General features: G+C 41.9%; 1 protein-coding gene across 14 annotated transcripts in view; it reads left to right on the top strand.

Annotated features, from left to right (window-relative positions):
* nfasca (neurofascin homolog (chicken) a) overlaps positions 1-23,689 on the top strand; it is a 93,679-nt gene that overhangs the window by 18,734 nt on the left and 51,256 nt on the right. For all 14 annotated transcript variants that reach the window (XR_010666456.1, XM_065955421.1, XM_065955419.1 and 11 more), the window contains exons 2-3: positions 7,096-7,159; positions 18,014-18,189. Coding sequence is in view for 13 of the 14 variants with exons in the window: in XM_065955421.1 (XP_065811493.1) it covers positions 18,096-18,189 (94 nt within the window). In the remaining variant the exon portion in view is untranslated. The remainder of the gene's footprint in view (positions 1-7,095; positions 7,160-18,013; positions 18,190-23,689) is intronic.

Raw genomic sequence — 23,689 nt, 5'->3', positions numbered from 1 at the left:
ATCCGTTCTATATTAAAGGAAGAATGTGCGACATTAAACCAAAACAAACTGCTGTTTGGCCACGCCTCCTCCATCCTGAAGCCCTCGCTCTCCTCCAGAGACACACCTCCAACCCCTCTCCCCTCACATTCACACGATTAGAACGCACCATAATTAAGCACCGTTCCACTCGAGCTGCAATCACCTGTGTCCTGCATTGTTGTGTTAGCAATGCTAATGTTAGCGCTCTTTAGTTAGCTCGTAGCTTCACATTTCATGTAAACTGACACAGAATGAGCGTGATCTAAAAACTCTTACTAACATCCAAATAATCAGTGAGTATGTTCTTCTTCTTCTCTCTAGTTCTTGACTAAAACAGCTTTTATACACAAGGGGAGGAGCCGGCCGTCCCGTCCATGTAAACACGGCTCTGACAACAACACAGCCAGGGGGACTCGAGCTTCTCCCTCATTGTAGACAGTCAGGACTCAGAGACACATTTACACATCAGGATATACTTGATTTCTGATATATTTATGTGGAACATGTTGCACATTCGTCCTTTAAGGTGCCACAAATAATCCATGACCGTGAATGAGTATGATTACAACCTGAGCTCTGCAAAGCTAACACCTAAGTGGAAAGGAGCCATAAATAAGCCTACCTGAGATTAACAGCTGGAAACGTATTCTGTGGGAAAACAAAGGGTTCATTATAACAAAGATCACTTCAAATGCTGCTGCCTCTCTTTCTGCCGCAGGGCTCGACCGTCATTATGAGAACTCCTTCAGTACAAGACGGAGACTTTGAAGACGGCTTTAAAACTGAAAACCTCCAGATAACAGCTTTAAGACAGGATCATTTAAGGATGAAAAGGATATTAGGGTGGGTAAATGTTTTAGTGATTGCATTTGAATCTACTCTTAAAGATGGCAGCACTGGTTACAGTAGTAGAAATAGAATCATTAGTAAACATCAGATTGATCCGTCTCCCATGCACCTGTCAGTCAAAATGAGCCGGCGCCACATCACACAGGTATTCTCATCGCCGCAGGTGCCACTCATCATTTATTAAGGAGCCTCATAAAAGAGCTTCAGATGACTTGGGATTGACTTATCTGGGAGCAGCGGGGTGCTTCCCTTCAGGGCTGGAGAAACACACACACACACACACACATAAAAACACACTCACACACACACATTTGACCGGTCAATCAACTTCCCCTCTCTACTCTTTCTTTCTTCATTTTTTTATTTCCTTATCGCCTCTTTTTCTCTGCGTCTCCTTTGCCTTCCTGTTCTTTTTTCTTTTTCCATTTTTTTCCTATGAAATAAAACCAGTGAACCTGCCAGTCTTCCCAATGCCTCCCCACTGTGCGTCTCCTCTTCTCCTCCTCCTCCTACTCTCTCTATCCATTTGATTGAAAGTAGGTCACTCTGAAGCATCCAGCCTCAGCTCCTGCCAGGCATGACATACACATATACACGCATATCGTCCTGGCAACCACGCGTTCCCCTCCACCATCCTCCATCCTCCATCCTCCATCCTCGTTTCCTCGGTCTTACCTTCCCTGGAGCTTGTCCTCTCTGCAGAGGGCCGGGGTTTGCAATCTGACACCGCTTTGTTTTGTCCGTGCTCTGCTGCCGTAGAGGAAGTGAGGGTTAATTGAGCAGGGCTTTGTTGAGGGAAGGAGGGTTCAATGGATGTCCAGTGGACGGAGTCAGAAACAGTCTACATTCTGCAACTTATCTAAATATTAGAAAAGTAAGTTCAAACATTTCTTGTGGAGGTGAGGGAAAATGAAACAGGGATATTGATGTTTTATGCCGAATTAAAACTTCAACATCTGGTAATGAGGGTGAAGGATAAAAAGCAGTATTAGTACTGTGCATGAAAACACTTTTAACCAAAGGTCCTCTTTCTGTCGGCTTCCTGAGCGATCGTCTGAAAATAAGGATACACAGATATCAAGTTTTCTTACATTTTGTTCCTCTAATCTCTGAATCCAGCCGTCACCATGGGATCAGGATGATCCAGATTTATGGGATCACACTTATTTCAATCCTTCTCAAAGATGACACAATCTGGAGGTTTGATCCAAGCCGATAGACTCAGACTTCCAGGGTCCCCCCTCTCACACACATAAAATGCCTAGAAAGTCAGAGTTCATGCTTTTAACTGCATTACCACGCAGGAGTAATGCGCTCCCACGTGTGATCAAGTTATTTTTCAAATGATGGCAGCTTGATGGATTACCCGCTGTGAGCACGATTACCGTTTCTGCCCACTGATTGTCATAAATACACCGCAGTCAATGACTGAAAAACTGGGTTAACAATGCCCACACCGACACCTCCTACACATTCCCCAATTATCCCATCAGCTTCTGAGAGGGGTTGTCATGGCAACCCCCTTTATGGAATCATCTATACCAAGGAAATGATGTCACTGTCGTAGACGTTTTACTGCACAGCCTCGTTAAAAACGTGACCCATGACCTACTATATACTTTGTGTGTGACCAATGAGTGTTTGTGTGTGTGTGTGTGTGTGTGTGTGTGTGTGTGTGTGTAAATAGTAATGGACCCGGGTTCAAAGGCCTTAGCTGGAGGGTGAATTGGAGGTTGGTGGGTGGAGGTTTTATGCATGTATGGAGGAGAACAGAACACACACATGCAGAGCTCAGGGAGAGTCATTAGTGAATCCATGAGTGCTAGACCTGTTATAGATCAGCAGGGAATAGCAGGTAATAGACTGGACTTTAAAGTGCCCGCACTGACACACACACACACACACACACACACACACTCACACACTCACACACTCACACACTCACACACACACACACTCTGACTCCTTGTGGTCCCGCGAGGCTGTTGAAAGCAGGTCAGCGAGAGCCACACTGGGCTGTGTTTGATGAAGAGCATCAACAACATCGCTCGTTTCTTTATTTACTTCACACTTTCAGTCTTTATTATTTACTGTCTGATGTTTTATTTAGAAACAGCTCGTCGCATTCTTGCTTCTTCTGCTGTTTGATTAGAAAAGAAACCGGCTAAACGTTGAGACATTTTAGTCATTTAAGATCATAATAATAAAGTTTATTCTGAGTAATCAAAAACCAAATACAGAATACTCTACTTACCTTGAATTCCAACATTGAAGTGAATATTTTTCTGTAAGTCCGACTGAAACTGGACCATGTGCCGGATCACTTGAGAGACATCCTTAGGGGTCTGTAAAGCATCATGAGGGTTGCTTAGTAATTTCAGCGTTACACTCGATTTGCTGCAGCTTATTGAGTCATTATTGTGTAATCAAAGCTGTCCCCCGTGTTTTTTTTCAATTAGGACTTAATTGCTCGATCTTCGATAAATGATAATGAGCTTAAAGTTAAAGTAAAGTGAATTTAATTAGCTTTCAGCTCGATCTTAAGACGAATTAAATTTAATGAACAAAGACATCTAGGAGTATCCCCCTGCTCACATTTCAGCATGCTCTGTGTTTAATGAAAGAACGGACTGTGTGTTAGTTCCAGGTACATTTATTCACGATGCATCTGCAGGTGTGAAACAGTCCTGTTGGAAAGATTTATTTAAACCACAGGCCGAGAAAGCTGAACACACATTCAGCCAAACAACTTTAGTTTAGTTCAGGCTCAATGTTTTCACACATGGGGGCAGAATATCAAACACACAGCACAGTCAGAGATACTGCGAGCGCTGAGTACTGTGAAGTGTTTTAAGTCTGCACAGTCACTGGAGAAAGTGCCGATAGTAATATCCCCCTCCTGCATCCATGTGTTTATCTTGAGTCTCTTGGCCGTCTCACTGTCTCCCTGAACTTCCTGTTGCATAACAAGAGACTTCTTTCTTTTCTAAAGTGATACCAGATGTTGAAGCTCTTTTGCTCCACAAATACCCTTTGTAGGCTTTAATACAGAACAGGGATTAATCAGACATATACAGAATATCTGCCTTTGATATAAACGGAAATTAAAACTCAAAAACATCAAAATAAACATTGAGGGGGAGTAGCAGAGAGAACTCCCATGATTCCCCACTAGCCTCGGCGTCATCTTTTGTTGTTGTTTTGATTGAGATCCCCCTGGCAGCGGATTTTACATACTGTGCGTTTAAAGAGGACAACCTCAGAATATAATACAAATGACCAAATTCAGTACGGAGTTACTTTACACTTCAGGCACAAACCCTGCCTTTAATGTTGGAGCTTTGAAGTGAGCCATCTCAGACCCAAAACCTTTAGGAGTCTCTGACATTTATGAGCAACTAAATTTAAGACATCAGATTCACACACAAGCAGAAACTGCAGATTACATGTAGAGTTTATCCCTTTGTAAGTATGTGTTGCCAGTTGTGATCAAACATGACATCATCAGCATGTTTTCAAATTCAAAAGGGAAATTTTAACTTAAACTAAACACAGACCACAATCAGAAACTGGACCTTGCAGTGACAGAGGGTGTAACATATAATCAATGGGGATCGTGTTTCTAACAGTAACCACTACATGTCCCAGAATTTACTGTAAATAACCATTAGTATCCTCATGTGCAAAACCATCATTTAGACAGCATATTTTGAAATTGTTCGCCCGCAGCATTCAGGTCAGTTTTGGCTTTTGATTAATTCAGCTGACACCATTAAACCATCAAATCCAGAGTAAGAAGCTTCATGATTTGGTTGGAATACCAGGCATGGCATTTCTCTTCCTATCTAACAGAGAGAAAGTTCATGGTGTCTTTTGGGAGACTTTGTCTGATTCCACTCTCTGACTTGTGGGGTCCCACAGGGCTCTGTTCTGGGGCCACTGCTCTTCCCTTTATATTTGCTGTGACTGTGACAAACCTTTTAAAGATATAATAGCCGATAACATCTGTTCACAGGTGATATCCCACTTCACTTTTATTGAAACCTAGGGAGCCAGGGGATTGCACAACAGACATGAAACACTTTTCAACTCCATGCTAATATGAGTGAGGTTCTTGTTGTTTTTCCAGAAAATTATCGGGCTTTTCTCCTCTGCTGCCTACTACAACCTGAATGATTTAATGGTCATATTTGATTCATCTTCATCACTGCACAGCTACAATTAAACCTTACTATATCTAATTTCTTCCACCTATTAAATATCGTCTCTTAGATCTGTGTGTACGTTGGTAGTACACATTGCTGCATCCTGATTCACTTATAGTCTCCTCAAGTAGGGCATACTACCACCGTGCCCTTTGGCAATGCACTTAACCCAGTTATAAAAGTCTCCTGCAGATGTTCAATGTGTGCCATACAGTAGTCAGATGGGGATGTATTGCCTTTAACACATATTGGATGAACTCTTTAGTCATCGGATCGAGTATAAATGTGATGATGATGTAGCAGCTTAATTAAAGTGATTATCTGTATGTGTAGAAGTTCAACACACCACAGGATACTTTTAAAGATGCACTTACAATCATAAATTATGAAGGATATCGTTGCAAAATTACATAATGAAAGAAAATAAAAAGTTACTCTCTGAAATATTGATGTGATGTGAAGATGTTAAAGCAATGTCTTCTCTGAGATGAACCACATATCGCTCTCTGCTGAAACATGCAGCATCAGTAACGTTGTGTTTTAGGCGGAGAGCGTTTGTGGACGCTAGAGAAGATGCGGCTGCTGAGAAATGAAACAACAGAAGCTTAGCAGCATGACTTTCTACATGAGAACAACCACGGTGACTGCTTTATGTCGCAATCTGGCGTTGATGCAGCCAAACCTCTTCAGTGTGTTTCAGCAGACTGGTGGTGTCGGTGAGGAACATTTGCAGTTTTTTTATGGAGATTATAATTTGGTCCACTTTTCCCTCTATTGACAGCAGTTCTGAAGAGAAACAAGAAATGTCAGGAAAAGATTGTGTGATGAATGAATGGGACATTAATGTACATGTTTCTATATTTATTTAATTATATATATATTTTCTTTTGTTTTATTTTATGTGTTTTCTCTGTTGTGTCTTGGGATATAAAGATAAATATCTATTATATCTATAATATATGTGAACCTGATTTCACTCTTGAAAAGTGTAAACTAAGTTAAATGTTATGGTATTATTTGTGTTGATAAAAACTTGTAAGTATGACTGATGGAAAGCATGAAAGTAATAAAAATAATTATAAAAAATAAAAATAAATAAATGTCAGGAAAAGAGAGGGAGGGGTGACATGCTGCCATCGTTGAGGGTGTAACCCAGCGCCACGGGGAGACGGGGAGAGAACCGGGAAAACCAAAATCAGAGAAAAGCATCTTGGATAAGTTTGAAAATGGGAGACGTTAAGATCGCTCCATCACTTTGATTCTTTCACTGAATCCCCACCCACCATGTGTCCATATGTGTAAGATGTACAACACCTAAATAAAGGGCAACTCTTCTGATAAATTTGAGCACCAGTGACTACCTTTTCATCTGGAAATAATCTGTGACAACAAGCCTTTAGCTGCGTGTAACTGGGGGAAGTTACCCTCGTATGTTTTGGTTCCACAGTAACGAATGTTTTTTTTTTGTATTGACTGAAACATTTTTCATTTTAGCACAGACTTTATTGGAGTTGCAGTGTGTGTTTATGTGTGTTTTATACTCCCATAGAGGCTTTTCCTCTCAGCTCCAGGCGGACTGTGAGTGAGTGTGTGTGTGTGTGTGTGTGTGTGTGTGTGTGTGTGTGTGTGTGTGTGTGTATTTCGGTGCTGCAGCTCAGACGAGACGGATAAAAAGAAAGCAGGAATGAGCATCGTTTGATCCTAAGGGCAGCGGCTGGCGTACAGCCGTGCTCTTTGAAAGCTCGAACACACAGTGGAAGAAACAAACAGTGTTGCAGACAGTCCTGAGGCGTGTGTGTGTTTGTGTGTTTGTGTGTGTAGCGTTATATCTTCCTCTTCTTCCTGCACTTAGACTAACAAAGACTAATGAGCAGTCACCACATCTGACGGGGCTCGTCTATTCAGATTTGATCTTAACTGTGTTTCTCTGGGCGCAACAAAACTTGAGCTTGTTTTCGCTGTGAACACATTCAGCACGAGGCTGTAACTTTGTTTATTTTCTGTCTCGGCGTCTCTTCAGGTCTGCTGAGTGGAGACGACACAGTGGGTGGACAGACACAAGAGACGTGTCCACATCAGTGAAGGTAAGTCAGCGTTTCTGTTGGATGTTACACACCTACATTCACAAAAACAGACCGGACTAAGAGCTTCTTTTAACTCACAGAAGTCCCCTCTTTCAAACGGACATTTTGCGTGTTCTTCAAGCCCAATGACGAATTTCATTGTATTGATACGCTGCATAGCTTATCGATAATGAGGGTGGCCTTTTGGCGGCTGGGGTTCAACTCTGACCCTCTCCACTTAACCACATGTCATCCCCCCACTCTATCATCCCCATGCCCGACTCTATCCTCTGTCCTGTCTTCTCACTAAAGGCGCTTTAGACCCCAAAAAATCTTTTAAAAAAAGTTGCTTTGCACATTTTACATCTTACAAAAAAGCAACAAGTATAAGAACAACAAAGTATATTGTTCACTCTTCATGTGTGAACGCAAATGGACACATTTTTCAACTCAACTTTACCTGAATTTTTTCCTTCCAGTCCCCTTTAAACTTTCCACAGGAAGTCGGGGTGAGTTGATGTGAGAATGCGACGTCTCACTGCGAGTAACGTTGATGAAGAGGCAAAAAAGTGTTGCTTTGTCTGTCCTTCTTCTTTTCCGTCCTGCCTCCTGAGACCCCGCCCCTTTTGTCCGTCAGGGATAGTCTCTCCCTTTGAGGTGCATGTGTGAACAACTAGCTCAGGAAGATTTCCGGTGCAGCCTGAGTTTCCCAATCAGAGTTGAAAGAGCCAGAGAAACATCCAGCGAGTTTTTCAATTTCAGAAAGGCTTTTGAGAAAAATTATTATCCGACCTCATTCATCAGAAATCGCCCTGAGCGGTCCTAAAAGTCCAACAAATGACCACAGCGTGTACCTGAAAACTTTTTGACCTGCCCAGTGAAACAAAATATTTGCACTTTATGTTCGGTTTATCACGAGCCACATGACTCAGAATACGCACTCTGTGATGCTTTCCTCTGTTCAACATGCTGCCTTGATTGATTTCTGTGCAGAGGGAAAGTTCGACCAATCAGAAGCTCACATGCGTTCATGATCATCCAGTATTGCTGTGTTTGTGATCAGATTGTTTCTGCTCATCTTCTGCTATGTACAGTTTTTATTACCAGTTTGTGTAGCGCTCCCAGTAGCGCTGCTGAGGGTAAAGTGTGTGTGATGGGGGGAGGGTTTTTTTGGGGAGGGGCTGTTGGTTAAACAGAATTGATGTTGGAGGTTTATATGGAGGTCACAGAAATAGCTGAAGGGGCATTTAGTGTGTTATTGCCTCAAGCTTTACTTCTCACAGAGATAAAAATTAGATTCTTCAGAAGAAAAGTGCACATCACATAAAGAGAAGAAACCTTTTCTAGCAGCTGGGAAATATTCTTTAGAGAACATTTACAAATTCCAGTTTTAAGAAAATGCAAATGGAGACTTAAAAAAAAAAGATCCTTGGCTCATTTCTTCCTCTGTCTTCTTCATCGTGCTAACTTAAGCAGCAGATCTGCATGACCTACATTCACTGCATTTAATATATTCTACTGTGAATGTATAATGTATAAGAAGCAGGATTAGATGTGATGTAAGTCAAATTAGAAGGTGGAGAGAAAAATGAAGGAAAAGAAAAGGTTTCTGATAATTAGGAGGTCGGCCTGTGACACTGAACCGAAGCTCGACCTCCAACCAGTCAGTGTAGGTTCTAAAAATGTTAACCTCGAGAAAGATCTGGATAAAACAACGCTATCTCAACCTCACAGTCAAATGTTCCCACCGCGTTATTAATGATTAAAATCAGCTAAAAATAAAGAAGGGATTCTTTTTATGGCTAATTTTTGATTTTTTTCCGACATTATATTTTGGGCCTTGTTGCCGTTGATCGAGAAGAAATCTGAAGAGAGACAGGAAATGTAGAGAGGTCATATCACTATTTCTTTTTTTCTCAAATTTTGAGACATGACATGAGTTTAGAGTCATTTTTTCAAGGCAAAATATCATTCATTAGCAACGAACACAGCACAACAATACTTGTTTAAACATTTAATGTGAATTGTAAGATATAATGACAGATGTGTGTGTATGAGAGGGGTGTAGGTGTGAGAGGCTGGTCTGGGAGGTTGATCGGGCGAACGAGAGAGACGAGGGAGAGGCGTGTGTCGAGTTGGATGGGAAGGAGGGAAGGGATGAGGGGGTAGGGAGGGAAGGGATGAGGAAGGAGGGAAAGGATGAGGAAGGAGGAAAGGGATAAGGAAGGAGGAAATGGATGAAGAAGGAGGGAAGGGATAAGGAAGGAGGGAATGGATGAGGAAGGAGGGAAGGGATGAGGAGCACCGAGCAGCTTTCTTTGCATGCATGGCCATTAAAATTCACAACAAACACGACTACATGTGAAATCAGTTCATGAGATTCAAGTGTGAAACGAGGGTTTTTGTTTACACACACAAATGAACCCACAAAATGTAGATGACAAACAGTCCCTTCACCTCCGCAGCCCCGTGTCTCTGTGTTTGTGTCCCTGTAGAGCTCCATTAGCACTCATCATCATCAACATCATCATCATCATCATCCAAAATGCCTCTAATGGAATCCCCCAGTCCTGCAAACAAAGGCACAAAGAGCGAGTGTTGAGTGTTTGTGAGTCCTGCGCCGGGGATGGGCATAGCTGAATATGAATGCTCTCCCTTCATGGACAAAGAGGAAACACAACAATGAGCTTCATGTGTAATTGCACATGATGGAATGAGGAGATGACGATAACAGTGAGAAACAAGACCATTACAAACTGTGCGGTCGTGTTTGGAGACTCTGCGTACTTTCATTTTTTTTGCACTTTTTTTGCAGCATGTTATCTCCCGTCAAAGACGAGCGGTTGATAATGCTTCGTTCTTTGTGAGTGTCTGAATCGAGGAAGATATTCCTGAAGAGAGCACAAATAAAAAAACCTCCAGCAGCTGATTAGGCCTTTCTTTTGTGTGTGTGCAGCTGGAATAATCACATCTTAATTATGCTAATTATGCTCGTTTTCACAGTTCATTTAAAAGTGAGGTGATTTTAACTCCTGCATTTTCAGAGAGATAATAAAATTAGTTAGGGCTTTAAAGGCTTTATATGTGATTTTTTTTGATCCAGCAGATGTCGCCCTTGAGCACCAGCATGAAACCAAAACAACTTGCGGTGCATTGTTGTGTTAGCATGCTTTATCATGCTGGTATCTTCACACTGCATGTAAATTTACCTGAAATGAGCGTGATCTAGAAACACAGTTAAGCAGTGAGTACAGTATGTTATTCTTCTTTTCTCTAGTCCCTCAATTAAACAACTTTTATACTCGAGGGGAGGAGTCAGCCGGCCGTCCTGGCGATGTAAACAAAGTGAAGATAGGACTCTGAAAACTCTGAAAACATCACAGACAGTGGGACTCGGGTGTTACACCCATTGTAGACAGTCATGACTCACAGAGTTATTTTCAGAGGAGATACTTGATTTCTACATTTAAGTGTGAAAAATTGCATATTAAGCCTTTAATTCAAAGAGTATCAAAGTCTATTGATTCAATCAAAGGCACACATCCAAAACTGAAAAAATGTGCACCATAAAATCTGGAATATAAAACTCACCGGTATGTAAGACCAAGCGGCAAACTCCGGTCTTGAAAAATTAAGCCAATGCGGAAGTCGAAAATCCTGCAGTTCTTTGAGTGTCCACTAGAGGCTGGCTGCAGGAACAGCGGAAGTTACATGACGGTTTATCTTATCTATTTTCTTTGTCTGTATTTTGCCTGACAGGGCAAGAGATGTCATCGACTTCACTAGAATTAATTGTACCAAGGTGTGTGATACAAATATGTGCAGTCCAGAACGTGAATTACCTTGTTTGTATCACTTGCAGACTTTGGGGGGGTCGCCCACAAGTTGAACTTTTACAACTTCACCAAGACATTTGTGAGCTAAAGTTTCATGAGAGCCAGTCGGTACTAAGATGTCTTTGCATTGCTTCAGAAAAAGAAGCCATCTTTTCTTTTAAGATTTAATTTTAGGCTTTTTAAGCCTTTTTTTAGAGCTAGGACGGTGGACAGAGTCGGAAATCAGGGCAGAACGACATGCGGGAAAGGAGCCACAGGTCGGATTTGAACCTGGGCCTCCCGCTCGGAGGACTATAGCCTCCATACAAGAATCTATAGAGTTGATTCTTGTCTTGTGACTGACGTGAATGAAAACATTTTTTACATCCAGAAAATCAGGTCAGCTGACATCATAACGTCTCTTTTTACTGCAAAAACAATCTGAGTTTGTTGGCCTAACACCACTGTAGTAAGTCGCTGGAGGCGGTAGAGTTCATTCAGACAAAATCCCTGAAGCTGGAAGCAGAAAAACCAGGCTGCGTACTGATCCAGATGATGTTATTAACCCAGACAAAAAGTCGGTTTTCTTGAAGGGTTAATATTCATGTTTTTTAACCACACAAATAATCCCGCGGTCACGTCGCATACGGTCCAAACGCTGCTGTATTTGTGTAAATGACAGGAGACCTACATTTTCCAAACCCCCCCCCAACATAGTTTTCAAAGAACTGTTTTCTTTAAAGCTCCATTTAGCAATTTTATGCTAATTCCCCGACGTTTCAAGAAGTGGGTTAACATGTGTCATGATTTTGACTCTGAGCACGCTTTTGCCAACACTCACAGAAGGTCACTGAGCAATGCTCACTGATGCACAACACACTGTGTACACACAAAAATTCAAACTACATGTTAATTTTAGAAACAGCCTGCAACAGGCCCGTCTGTTTCTGCTTGGAGCCTGAGAGGCAGCAGAGAGAGATTCATGCTGCACACATGAATGTAGCGTTAGCATGAAGCGCTCCCTGTGATGCTAATGTCTGCCTCCGGTTGTGGCCCTAAAGTGAGAGCGAGGTAACACTGACCTGGTTGTGTTTTGGTTTGTCTATTAGGTCACCCAGTGTGTGTGTGTATGTGTGTGTGTGTGTGTGTGTGTGAGAGTAAATCAACTTATTTTTAGCTAGGTCAACCAGAAATGTGAACAAAGCGCAGTCTGCTTCTCTGCCACACTGTGAAGGCAGCCGACCAAACCACAGCTGCCAGTTTGATGCAGGAGCTGTGCATGAATCTTCCCGTCCCCCTAGTCTACCCTGTAAATAAGTTAACCTGCACGCTGACCCGTCATGTCTCCGAGCCAGTGCCCATGACCGGGGAACTACTGCACCAGATCCCCATGACTGGCAACCCAGCGAGGGCAAACTGCTGCTCTGCTGCGTCTGCCCTGTGACCAGACCCCCTGAAACAATGTCAAGTAGAGCCACAGTTTTGTGTTTTTCTACCCGGCACAAGTTGACAAGTTGACATTGTTTGGTACTCTGGTGCTTGCTCCTTTGCCAGAGGATGTCGCCCAGTTCGGACTGCTCCTGCTTTTCGATGTTTTATGGCCTGGACTGTGAAAGCCAAAACTGTCTAAATTTATCAGATATGGGGCAAATTTCTGCTTTTTTCCTTCGATGATTAAGCCTCTTGGGGTAACGGCCAGTATCTCTAGGCTCCTAAAGTAGCCAAAAGAAAGTAAGATACCGGGATGGGAGAAGACTTTCTTTTTCATGCAGTGGTCATCATTTTGTGTTAATGCTTATTTGCTTTGTAATGTTTTTCAGATCGCACAAAATGTAGCATTATATGGTTGGATGTTAAAGGTGATTTAATGCAGATCCAACTATTTCAACCTAGATTTGATGCACAGGGTGGATGTTTTTTTTTCAGGTGTTTCATAGTAGAACAGCTTTCCTATTCAATAAAATATTGCAGTCTAATTCAATGTTAGAAATTGCAGTATGTTGCATTACATCACCTCGCTAAAATCATCCCAAAATATATAAATTTACTGAATCTTGCCCCTGTGTTATCGATACGTTCAAATTGCCAGATTCTCGACTATTTGCAGACTTAAAGTCAGAAGAGAAACTTGAGTTAAGAGATAATATTGAGTCTCATTTCTATAGAAAGATAGTAGTGAATAAATGCAGCTTAAAAATATAAAAGTAACAGAATCATAAGTGTTGAAGCCAGTCTCTCGATGTCAGAGGTTCATATTGGGGCAAATATTCTTTTTGACATTCTGAACTGAACATTTGTTGTTGATGAAGCTTCAGACAACTTTCATATTCTGCCCTCCGTATGCTACTCTTAAACATTTTAATGTGTGTTTTTTTTATTCTGTGTGAACTGAGTTATAAAAACATCTATATGTACTTTTAGAGGAGGATGTATGGAGGACTATTTTCTTGCCAAGTGCAGTGACCTCCCTGAGTCCCGGTCGGTTGCTTGGTCAACCTCTAGGTGACAAAAGGTCTCAACCAAGAACCCTTCTTATCTTCAACTTTCCTGCATAAGAGAATAAAACGTCTTAATGTGCAATGAAGACAAGTACGTACACATTTAGGCAGATTAAAGGATGTATAATTTATTTGAAATCCTCATGTGATGAACATGTGTTGAACATGATTCTGTGGTTGATTTAGTGAAATGTGTTGCAGGTTTTCACAGCCCGCAGAGCAGCTGCTGCTGTTCCTCTGCCGTGTGAGGTAATGTGTAGTACGCTGTATGTGACGTTCACTGACCCTGTTTGTGCTCTCAGCCTCTGTGTATCACTGTGTGCTGTCATCTATAATGCACAGTGTGTAGAGAGTTCTACATGTGGAAGTTGAACACTGACCTATTTCAGTGTTTTCACTGCCTTCATCTCTCTTCATATCTTTCTTTCTCTCTGCTTCCCGCTTTATCTTGATTCCCGTCTTTCCAGGACACTTGAAAAAAAGATCTGCAATTCCAAACTGGTTTCGGTCTTTTCCCAGTTCCATCTCTCCGCTGTGCTGTACGTGTGTGAGTGTGTTATCTGAGTTTCCTTAATGAACAGAGATGAGGGAGATACAGGTCAGGTATCACAACAGCTGGGCGGCAGAGATATGCCTTGTGTTGTGTGTGTGTGTGTGTGTGTGTGTGTGTGTGTGTGTGTGTGTGTGTGTGTGTGTGTGTGTGTGTGTGTCTGTGTGTGTGTGTGTGTGTGTGTGTGTGTGTGTGTGTGTTAGAGGGAGGAATGAGGGTGTGTCGGGGCGTGTCTTCATCCATGTGTGACTGTGTTGTGTACCTCCCTGTGCTTCTGCATCCATGCGTGTTGTGTTTCTGTGTGTGTGTGTGTGTGTGTGTGTGTGTGTGTGTGTGTGTGTGTGTGTGTATGTGTGTGTGTGTGTGTGTGTGTGTGTGTGTGTGTGTGTGTGTGTGTGTGTTAGGGGCTGTATGTGACTGACATCTCATGCCAGCCAATACTGGGGTATTAGCTCCCCAGGGGCAGATTAGCTATGTTGTTGAATAGTGTTGGATTGACATACCACCAGATGGTTTATGTATAAATGTGTGTGTGTGTGTGTGTGTGTGTGTGTGTGTGTGGGTGTGGGTGTGTGTGTGTGTGTGTGGGTGTGTGGGGTAGGTGTTGCAGGTTTTGGGTGAAATCTGATGACTGCCCTGAGGCCACAAAGCTGTTGAGTCCCCTCTGTTGTGAAATCAGTCTGTTCCTGCAGCGCTCATTGTTTAAAGAGACAAAGGCTGACGTTAAATTTTGTCTTTTTTTGTGACAGTTTGGATCAATTTAAGGAAAAAACACAGTTTGAATGATCGTACAGAAACAGAATAGTACGAATAATTCTGATGTAATTGCTGCCATGCTTCGTGCTGACTTTTGCACGGTGTGGCACATTGGTTAAAAAGGTTAATTTTACTATTCCAGTTAGTTTGTACATTTACTGCAAGCATTTAGCACGTTAGCACAAGCTAACCGCCGGTGTTTGGTACCTGCCTGTCCAACAGGAAGCAGACCAACAATGTGTCTGCAGGTGAAGGCTAACCCAAGGTTCACCCTCATTTTGGAACAAGCTTTATCACTATGATTACATTTTCTCTTCTCACCCGCTACGTCCTCATTTGCAATATTTGCCGGTTTGAATGCCGACCAATCACTGAATTGTATCCACTCCTAAACTCACCTGCTGCGCTGTCATTGGCTGATGGAAACACACTAACTCCCCGCCCAGAAACATCCCGAGTCAACAGGAACAAACCAGAACATTAAAATCCAGTCAGAGGACAGGGTCCCCACCACACATGTATGGAGGCCCAGAAGGGATGCTGGAGCAGCTTCACTTTAGCATAAGTCTGAAGTTTATCTTTTATTTTGAAAAATAAAAATAAAAATTACAATATTTAAAAAAAAAAACCCTTACAATTATTACTTGTATTGCAACACATTGAATTGCCTCACATCATGTTGGGCTTCATTTCAACAGATACCAGCTTACAAAATAAAACTGATTTAAAAAAAAGCTAAATTGAAGTGAGACGATCTCTGATTGATTCAAAGTTTAGCACAGACATCAGGCCATGTGTTTACCTGCATACAGCCCAAGCCAGTGATTGGTCAATCCTTCGGTGACAACAAACGGACTGCAGGAAGAAACCAGAACACGCTTAGATATTAAAATATTGAGAAATGAGCAGATATATGTTTACTGCTAAATACACAACAGAAGGGATCTATTGTGAGTCCTGTTTCTACAACATAATATGAATTTATTTAATTGTAATGTCTCCTTCAGCAGCTCATCAGTGCTTTGTGTTTCATCACATCTCCACCCTCCTTCTTTTCCCTTATATTTGAAATTCAAACCCTCCATCCCACCTGATTAGTCCTGTATCCTGTTGTCATTGGTTTCACTGTGCTGTGATTTGAAGCAGAGTGAAGGATTGATCCTGGTGGGGGACTGCAGCACAGCACTATGGGGGGGACAGGGATTAACGGTGGGCAGGTGGTCCTGGTATGGTTGCCAGAACACAGGAGTAGCTGTCATGAGGAGGTGTTGGGGAGTTAATTAGAAATCATTGGCTGCTTAACAAAGTGCCAAGAAGAAAAGTCAAAATCAGATGCAGTGTCCCGCAGGTTAACCTGAAGCTTTTGTAGAGATTTAGAGCTCTACATTATTGTGCTTATTAAGCTAACTAAGATCGGTCTCCTTTTACAGTATCTCGCTTCATTTGTAAAACAATCTGTGGCTTGTAGTTTGAATACAATCCATTAATGAGATAATGCCATAAGTTAAAAAAACAGCACTTTGCACAAACGTATTTTAAGCAGAACACTCATTTCCTTTATTTCACTGTTCCACTGAAGTAGTACAAATGTTGAACAAATGTCTTCCCCTCTAGCCAGATGAATACATCCTCTGAAAGTTGAGCACCGTGTTCTTCTACTGATTTGACTGCATCACAGAAACATGCATGCATAATGTGCCTACAGACACGAAGACTACTACATACAGCGAGTTATTCCCCTGATAAATATTTTATCAACAGTTTCTGGTCTGAAATTATATAATTGCAGGAAATGTGCACACACACCCTTCTTCTGTAGACATTAAAACTACGAGTCACAGCGTAGGAGCTAGATAAATACTTCTGCAGTGAATCTATCTACCTTAAAGGGGACATATTGTGAAAAATCCACTTAACATATATCTGGGTAACCTGAGTGTCTGCTGACCCACAAAATGTGAAATAAACCCATCCAGTCCTTTGTTTGTGGTCTGCATAAGTCTTACAACACAGAGAAAAATGCTCTGCTTCACATTTGCTCTCCTTGTGATGTCACAGTGGGATTCTGGTAAAAAACAAAATCCCCTCCCCTCCCCTGGTATCTCCACCCATGGACTCCACCCCCAGCCTAGAACAAAAGTTTTGCGCAGGTTCGCCATTTTTTATTCTCACTAGTGAAGGAGTGATGTCTACTGGGAAAACTTGGGGGGGGGGGGGGGGGCTCATTGCGTTTAAAGAGACACACACACCAAAACGGAGCGTTCTGAGAGAGCTGGTTTATACAGGGTCACAAACCTCCTCTGCTGCTTGATTCATGTTATATTTGGACCAAAGCACAGCACAGATGTTTCATTTAGACCACAGGGGACTGTTTGAAAAGGTGGAAAAGGGGGATAATATGTCCTCTTTAAAGCTATGGACATGTTGCAGCCAAAAAGCCCCAAAAAGACAATTTAAGATAAAATACAGCTGATGCTGGTCCTTGCTAAGTGTCAACGATATTTGACAAACTTGTGGGTGGAGCTTCCTGCTTTTCTATCTGCTGTTAAGAGAAATGCTTCTGTAAAAGTCAAGGTGTTGATGTGATGTCCGTAAATGACTCTAATAATTCATTGTCATCAAATTTAGGTTCTATAGAGAGCTCATTTAGGGATTTCTTTTGCTATATTTCCATTTAGCATTTTATGTTAAACCCTGAAAGATGTCAGACAGGATCGTCTAGATCGGGAATATTGAGAGGAGACCTGTGAGTCAAAACGTCTGAGTATAAGTATTATAGATGAATGTCCCTGTGATATGAAGTCTGACACTCCTTTGTGTAGCTTCCAGTTAAAAAATATGAAAACACAAATTGTTTCAAAGACGTTTAATTGATGAATTCAACACAAGTCTCGTTGATAATTGGAAGCATCCTGCGTTTCTCTGTGAAGCAGCTTGTGATTGCAGCTTGATCCCACTTTAAGACTCGGTGCCACAGAGCGTCTCCTTGGCTTTGTTTCTAGGCTGCTCTCTCAGGGGAGCCACACGGGGACTCAGCTGTGAATGTAGGCCAGAGTCGACACACACTCGTGTGCCAGAATCCAAGCACAGCTACACACAGCTACACACAGCTACACACAGCTACACACACACACACACACACACACACACATACAAACACACACACACAAACAGTTTATTCTTTCCATTTACTGTACGGTCTACTTCGCTGTCTTCATCCTAACCATCTGTCTCTGTCCCCGGTCTGTACTCTCAGGTCCTCAGCGCGGCTGTCAGAAGAACCATCTAGCCAATCAGGAGAGGAGCGGGGTTGAGGCCGGCCAATCGGAGGGGGAGAGATGTCGGGGCAGGGCGGGCACACGGCCCTGGCTCTCGTGTCATTACTGCTGCTACTGTGGCGCGAAGCAGCAGCCATCGAAGTCCCACAAGATCGTAAGTCAAGAATCATCAGATACACTTAACCACGGTTTCTTACAGCTCGATGGCTTAAATGCAACATGAAAAACTGTGACGTTAAATACAGTGAAAGAAAAATGATCTAAAATGGATGGCTAAGAAATGTTTTTTTAACTACAGTTACCCCAAAATATAGTGTTGCTGGGATTGAATTTGGACAAACAAGCGTAGTTAATAGATGTATTTCTTGTGCTCATATTCTTCCAACCATTCCTGACAAACATTTTTGCAAGAACACACCTCTGACTCCAAACTAGAAAGCCTTTCCAGTTTGTTCCGTCAATGTAAAAGTCATTGCTTGCAGCGTTTCGGCAAAGGGCAGATCATTTTAAGAGCTTATCTGCCCTTTCTCGGTCGATTAGACCGCATTCAACTGGCATGGTGAAGTTGAAGTGAGGAAACATGGTGTTGAGAAAAAAGCACAATATACAGCAGCACAGATCTCCAATGCAAACACAGAATGTGGTTGTTGCCTTGTGAAATGTCTGCATCGTACAATCACATACAGAGTCAACACACAGATGCAAATAGTTGTGTAGTTAGCTTCATGCAGCATGAATGAACTGGGGAGTTAAACAGACATTGAAAGACAATGTCGTGGGAAATGTAGAATCCAGGATTTTTGGTATCATGGGCTGCACTGGGGACTTTAAGTCAAGATATGTAGAGGCCTGCTGTGCCCGTTATTTTTCACATATCTCATGCTAGACTGGACTGTGTAATGAAAGCAGTTATACTGAACTGTAGTAAACCTGAAGTTTTAACCATGACTATAAGAAGTGTCCCCGTCCAGCAGAGGATAAACAGCCTCTGTTTTAAACTGTGACATGGTTACCTCAGTAAACATTTACTTAATTAGTGTAGTCTAGCTGTGAAAAAAACAAATCGATGTTAGTTTGATGAATGATAGTTCCATTTTGAGTGAAATAGACGATGAAGGGAGGTAAGGTGCTGCCTATGATTGACAAGCTCCTCCCACTGCAACCTGGCAACCAGTATGGAAGTGACATCATTTATTACATTGACCCAGTCCTCCATCTATGGTTAGTTCTGGTTTAAAAAAAATCTAAGTCAAATAAAAAGTTCAATTCTACAATAATCGTCCTCATCTAACCGTTGACTCGAGAAGAAAGACAGCATCTCTAAAATACTATCTTTTATTTATTTAGCACGTTTCAGCAACAAGAATATTCAGCATGCTTCACACACGACATGAAAAGCATCACGACAAACAGAAAAAGAAACATCACAATAAATCTCCATCCATAGAACGACAGTCCCGTCTTCTTTGGTCGGCTCATTGCTGTGCTGGATTTAAAAGATGGTTTTGAATATTTTCCCCAAAGCAATGCCTCGTTCAAACGAACAAACTTAAGAGAAACTCTCCAGTCTGAGACGAGATGAATACACGGGGTCAAAGGTTGTGGATCTGATAAACATGGATTAAAAAAAGAAAAAAAAAAACTCAATTTAAAATACTTAATTTTACCCGAACGTCATTGAACAGGTTTAATAGGCGATGGTAATTCATTTATGAAAAATGAAACCATACGTGTGCTGCCGGGGCGCCGTCAGTGATCCCATTAACATTTGATTATCATGAGAATAGACTTCATATCCCGAGGTGATAGTGCGTCTCTTTGGGTGGCTCAGCCTGTGCAAATTCAAAGAAGATCATCGATTCAAACATGCACACGTTAATATATTATAGTAATATACTCTCAACACACACACAGACACACACACACAGTCACATATATTCTCATACCTGTCCATAACGACAGGAATAAGAGCCTGACGGGATTCTGCTGTTAAATGGATTCCTGAGGGGAACTGGGGACAAAAGCAGATAGAAGAAAAGGAGAAGTCATGCCTTTTTCTTTTCTTTCTTTTCTGACCCTTTACTACACACACTACATACTACACACACACACACACACACACACACACACACACACACACACACACACACACACACACACACACACACACACACACACAAGGCACACACTAACTCTTTTCTTAGATCTAAGATGAATGTCTCACAATTGTACAATGAAAAATTATTTGATACTGAGAACGGCCCAAGGACACCTGGCTTATGTGTCTCACACACACACACACACACACACACACACACACACACACACACACACACACACACACACACACACACTCACACACACACACACACACACACACACACACACAGCTGTCAGCTGCTCTGTCTTTTTTCTCAGCCCTCCTGTGGCGCCATCTTTCTCTGTTTTTTTTATAAGCCTGACCTTTAAACTCTGGACTTATGATGCCCTATTGATCTGATAAAAACACACACAAATATACACACACCACACACACACACCATGCCCAACAGAGACCATTTGTATAATACCCTTTATAACACACTGACCTCTCCTTAATGTATTCAGCACGCTATGATAAACTGACAGACAGGCTTTCATTTATTTCTGACAAAGATTTCATCAGCTTGTCACTTCTAGATAAACTCCACTCTGTGGCTTCATTTCATATTAGAAATATTCTTGGGGTTTTTTTGTGTGGAGGGGACAGAATCCAGTAAATGAAAATATAGAACGGAGAATTATTGTAATACAGAGTGTCCTCATTAAGTGATGCTCAAACCTTTGAATCCAGAGAGAAGTGGTAGGCATCTAAAACCGAAGTCTTTACCAGAAGAAAGCTCTTTGTCTGCAAATTATTTTTAATTGATCTTATAGGCAGATTTTTCAAAAAACCTCTCTTCCAAACTCCCCACCACTCCTCAGTCTTGTTTCACCAGCAGGGACAAAGACAGCAGCAGGCGAGTGCCAATAAACATCTGAAACTAGATTCTGCAATCAATCAAGAAATGATATGCATCTCAAAGTGGATTCGGTTTTTATCTGTTTGTCTTTTTAGGCCATAGAAAGTATTTTCTTCCATTTGGAAAGTCTGTTGGTTCTCCTTCAGTTTTTATGCCGCTACACAGCGTCCCTGAGTGGACTGGGCCATCTCTCTTTGCCTACTGCATGTTGGAAGCGCTTACAGTTGGACAAGGAGGGGTTCACCTGAAAAGAAAAAAACCCATATATGAATAAAGTTTGCGCCTCAATGTGTTGCACTGGGCTAATGCAACCCGATGCTGCTGGTAATGTTTAAGTGCTGATGTCACGACTTTATTAAGAAGTCCCTGTTTGGTTTTTGCAGAGTGATAAAAAAACAGAATCATCTGCATATAAATGAAAATTTGCATTAGAAACATTGTGACCGATACTGTTAATATAAAGTGTGAATAACAGTGGCCCCAAGATTGAGCCTTGTGGCACACCATTTTTTAACTTCAACATACCAGGAAGTAAAGCCTTCAACCTGGTCACATTGTGATTTGTTTGATGAATAATTTACAAACCAACATACAGATTGTTTAGACAGTCTGATAGTGTCTTTTTTTATCTATCTTTCATAATTGCCTGGTCAACAGTATCGAAGGCTATTAAACCAATTTCTCTTACATATCATTATCTCTTGCGTAGGTCGAAGGTTAACGCCACTGATGTTCACCCAGAAGTGCCTTTTATTGTTAGTTCTGTCACAGTGATTAAGTCTGTAACAAATAATCAGAATCAGGTCAAGTATGTTTATTAAAAGTGCGTAAAAAAGAAAAAACCCTCCAGGGTCCTTCCTTCTGTTGGACGGACTGATCAGATTAATTGATAATGAACCATTTTTCAGTTTTTCAGAGCACTTCATCACATCTTTCTCTTAGAAAACTGATGCCACATGACGTGTTTAATCCCTGAGGACCCCCCTCCTTGTAATGTTTTTTATCAGAGCCAACTGCGACACGGCAGTGTGTGGACGCTTTAATGAGAATCCCCCTCCCCTCATTCTCTGTCCTTATGTCTCTTTATCTGCTCCATAGCAAACTGCCCTCTTGACCTTTATTGATGAGCTCTTTCCGCACATCCCTACAACACACACACTCTCTCTGCATAATAATATCTACTGGGCATGTGCTGGAAACTGGTTAAATTCAGTAAATAGAACATTTTTAGAAACTGGATCAAATCTGTGCAGATATACACACACACACAAAGAACACCTCATGTCAAGACTCATCTGTTACTGTCACACAAACACAAGGTCAAACTCCTGACACACGGCTGCTTCATTATGGTGTGTGTGTGTTCCTGTGTGTCAATGGGGAGGGGGTTGAATCACAATCTGGTGGTCTGTGTTTTCTGCTGAACATCTACTCATATACAGTCTATCAGATGAAGTGACACATATGTGCTTACGTCCCAAACACTACCTTAAATGTGACGTTTTTTAAGCACTCTTTGTGGAGCTACTGCATTGTTACTAATGGAATATGTATGATTGAAATGCAGCTCTGTGTTAAGAGTTTTTGCTGTAAAATCTGAAGCCTAACCTGTGTCGTTTGTTTTTCTTCCTCACTGCTCATCCTCTGCTGAAACGGGAACTCCCAACAGGTGAGTCCATCAGTTATTGTTTCTTCTTTCATTCTGTAGTTCAGATACTAGTTCATCACACGAGCAGTATAGAACATAACTGTGAGCTAGGACAGTGGTTCTCAACCGTGCCACCATTTCCTGAAATATCATGTCCAAACACACCATGGACCAGCAGCTGTGCGTCCATCTTTGAATGAATACAGTCTTGCCTATACCCTATATTACCTTAAGCCCACTTAGCGGTCCGGTTTGGTTCAGTACAGTTTGGTACAGAAGAAGAAAACAGTAAACAAAGGGCAACAATGGAGGACGTCCTGCAGAGGTCGTAACCTCCAAGGTCGTCCATGGGGCAGTGCATTGATTTTAGTCGCAAAAACAGCCTTAAAAAAAGACTCTCATGTGGGGCGCCAATGGACTAGCGGTTGTGTCTTGCACCTCATGTACGGAGGCTGTATTCCTCGTTGCAACGGCCGTGGGTTCGAATCTGACCTCAGGCCCTTTGCTGCATGTCATCCCCCCACACTCTCCTCTAAACATTTCCTGTCTCTCTTCAGCTGTCCTCTCCAATAAAGGCAAAAATGGCCAAAAAAACATCATGGTGCTTTTTGTATTTGTCTTTTATTACTGCTGTTGCATGGGAAGTGGCGATACCTTGGACCAATCAACAGACGCTTTTAGGGTTGGATCGGTACGCTTGGCACCCTAACAGAAGGGTAGCAAAAAAATAGGACGATACAGATCGGTTATTTTGGTACCATTCCCCACTTTTGACGGTGGAAACGCCAATAAATGAGAACCAAACTGAACCGGACCGCTTGGTGGAAACGAGGGTTTAGTTAGCTCTGCAGAAAAAGAGTACAATGAAGAACCACTGAAGATGCATTGGAATATCAGCTATAGTATATCCAATCTCAGGCATGTTCAGACTTCTGATAAAAGAAACAGAGCTGAAATTCTGCAGGTTGCATGTTACGTCGAAGAGGCTTTCATTAAGAGCTAAT

This window comes from Labrus bergylta, chromosome 5 (genome assembly GCF_963930695.1).
Source record: "Labrus bergylta chromosome 5, fLabBer1.1, whole genome shotgun sequence".
NCBI lineage: Eukaryota > Metazoa > Chordata > Actinopteri > Labriformes > Labridae > Labrus > Labrus bergylta.
The sequence above is the reverse complement of the archived record's forward strand: the minus strand, read 5'-3'. Positions and strand labels throughout refer to the sequence as shown.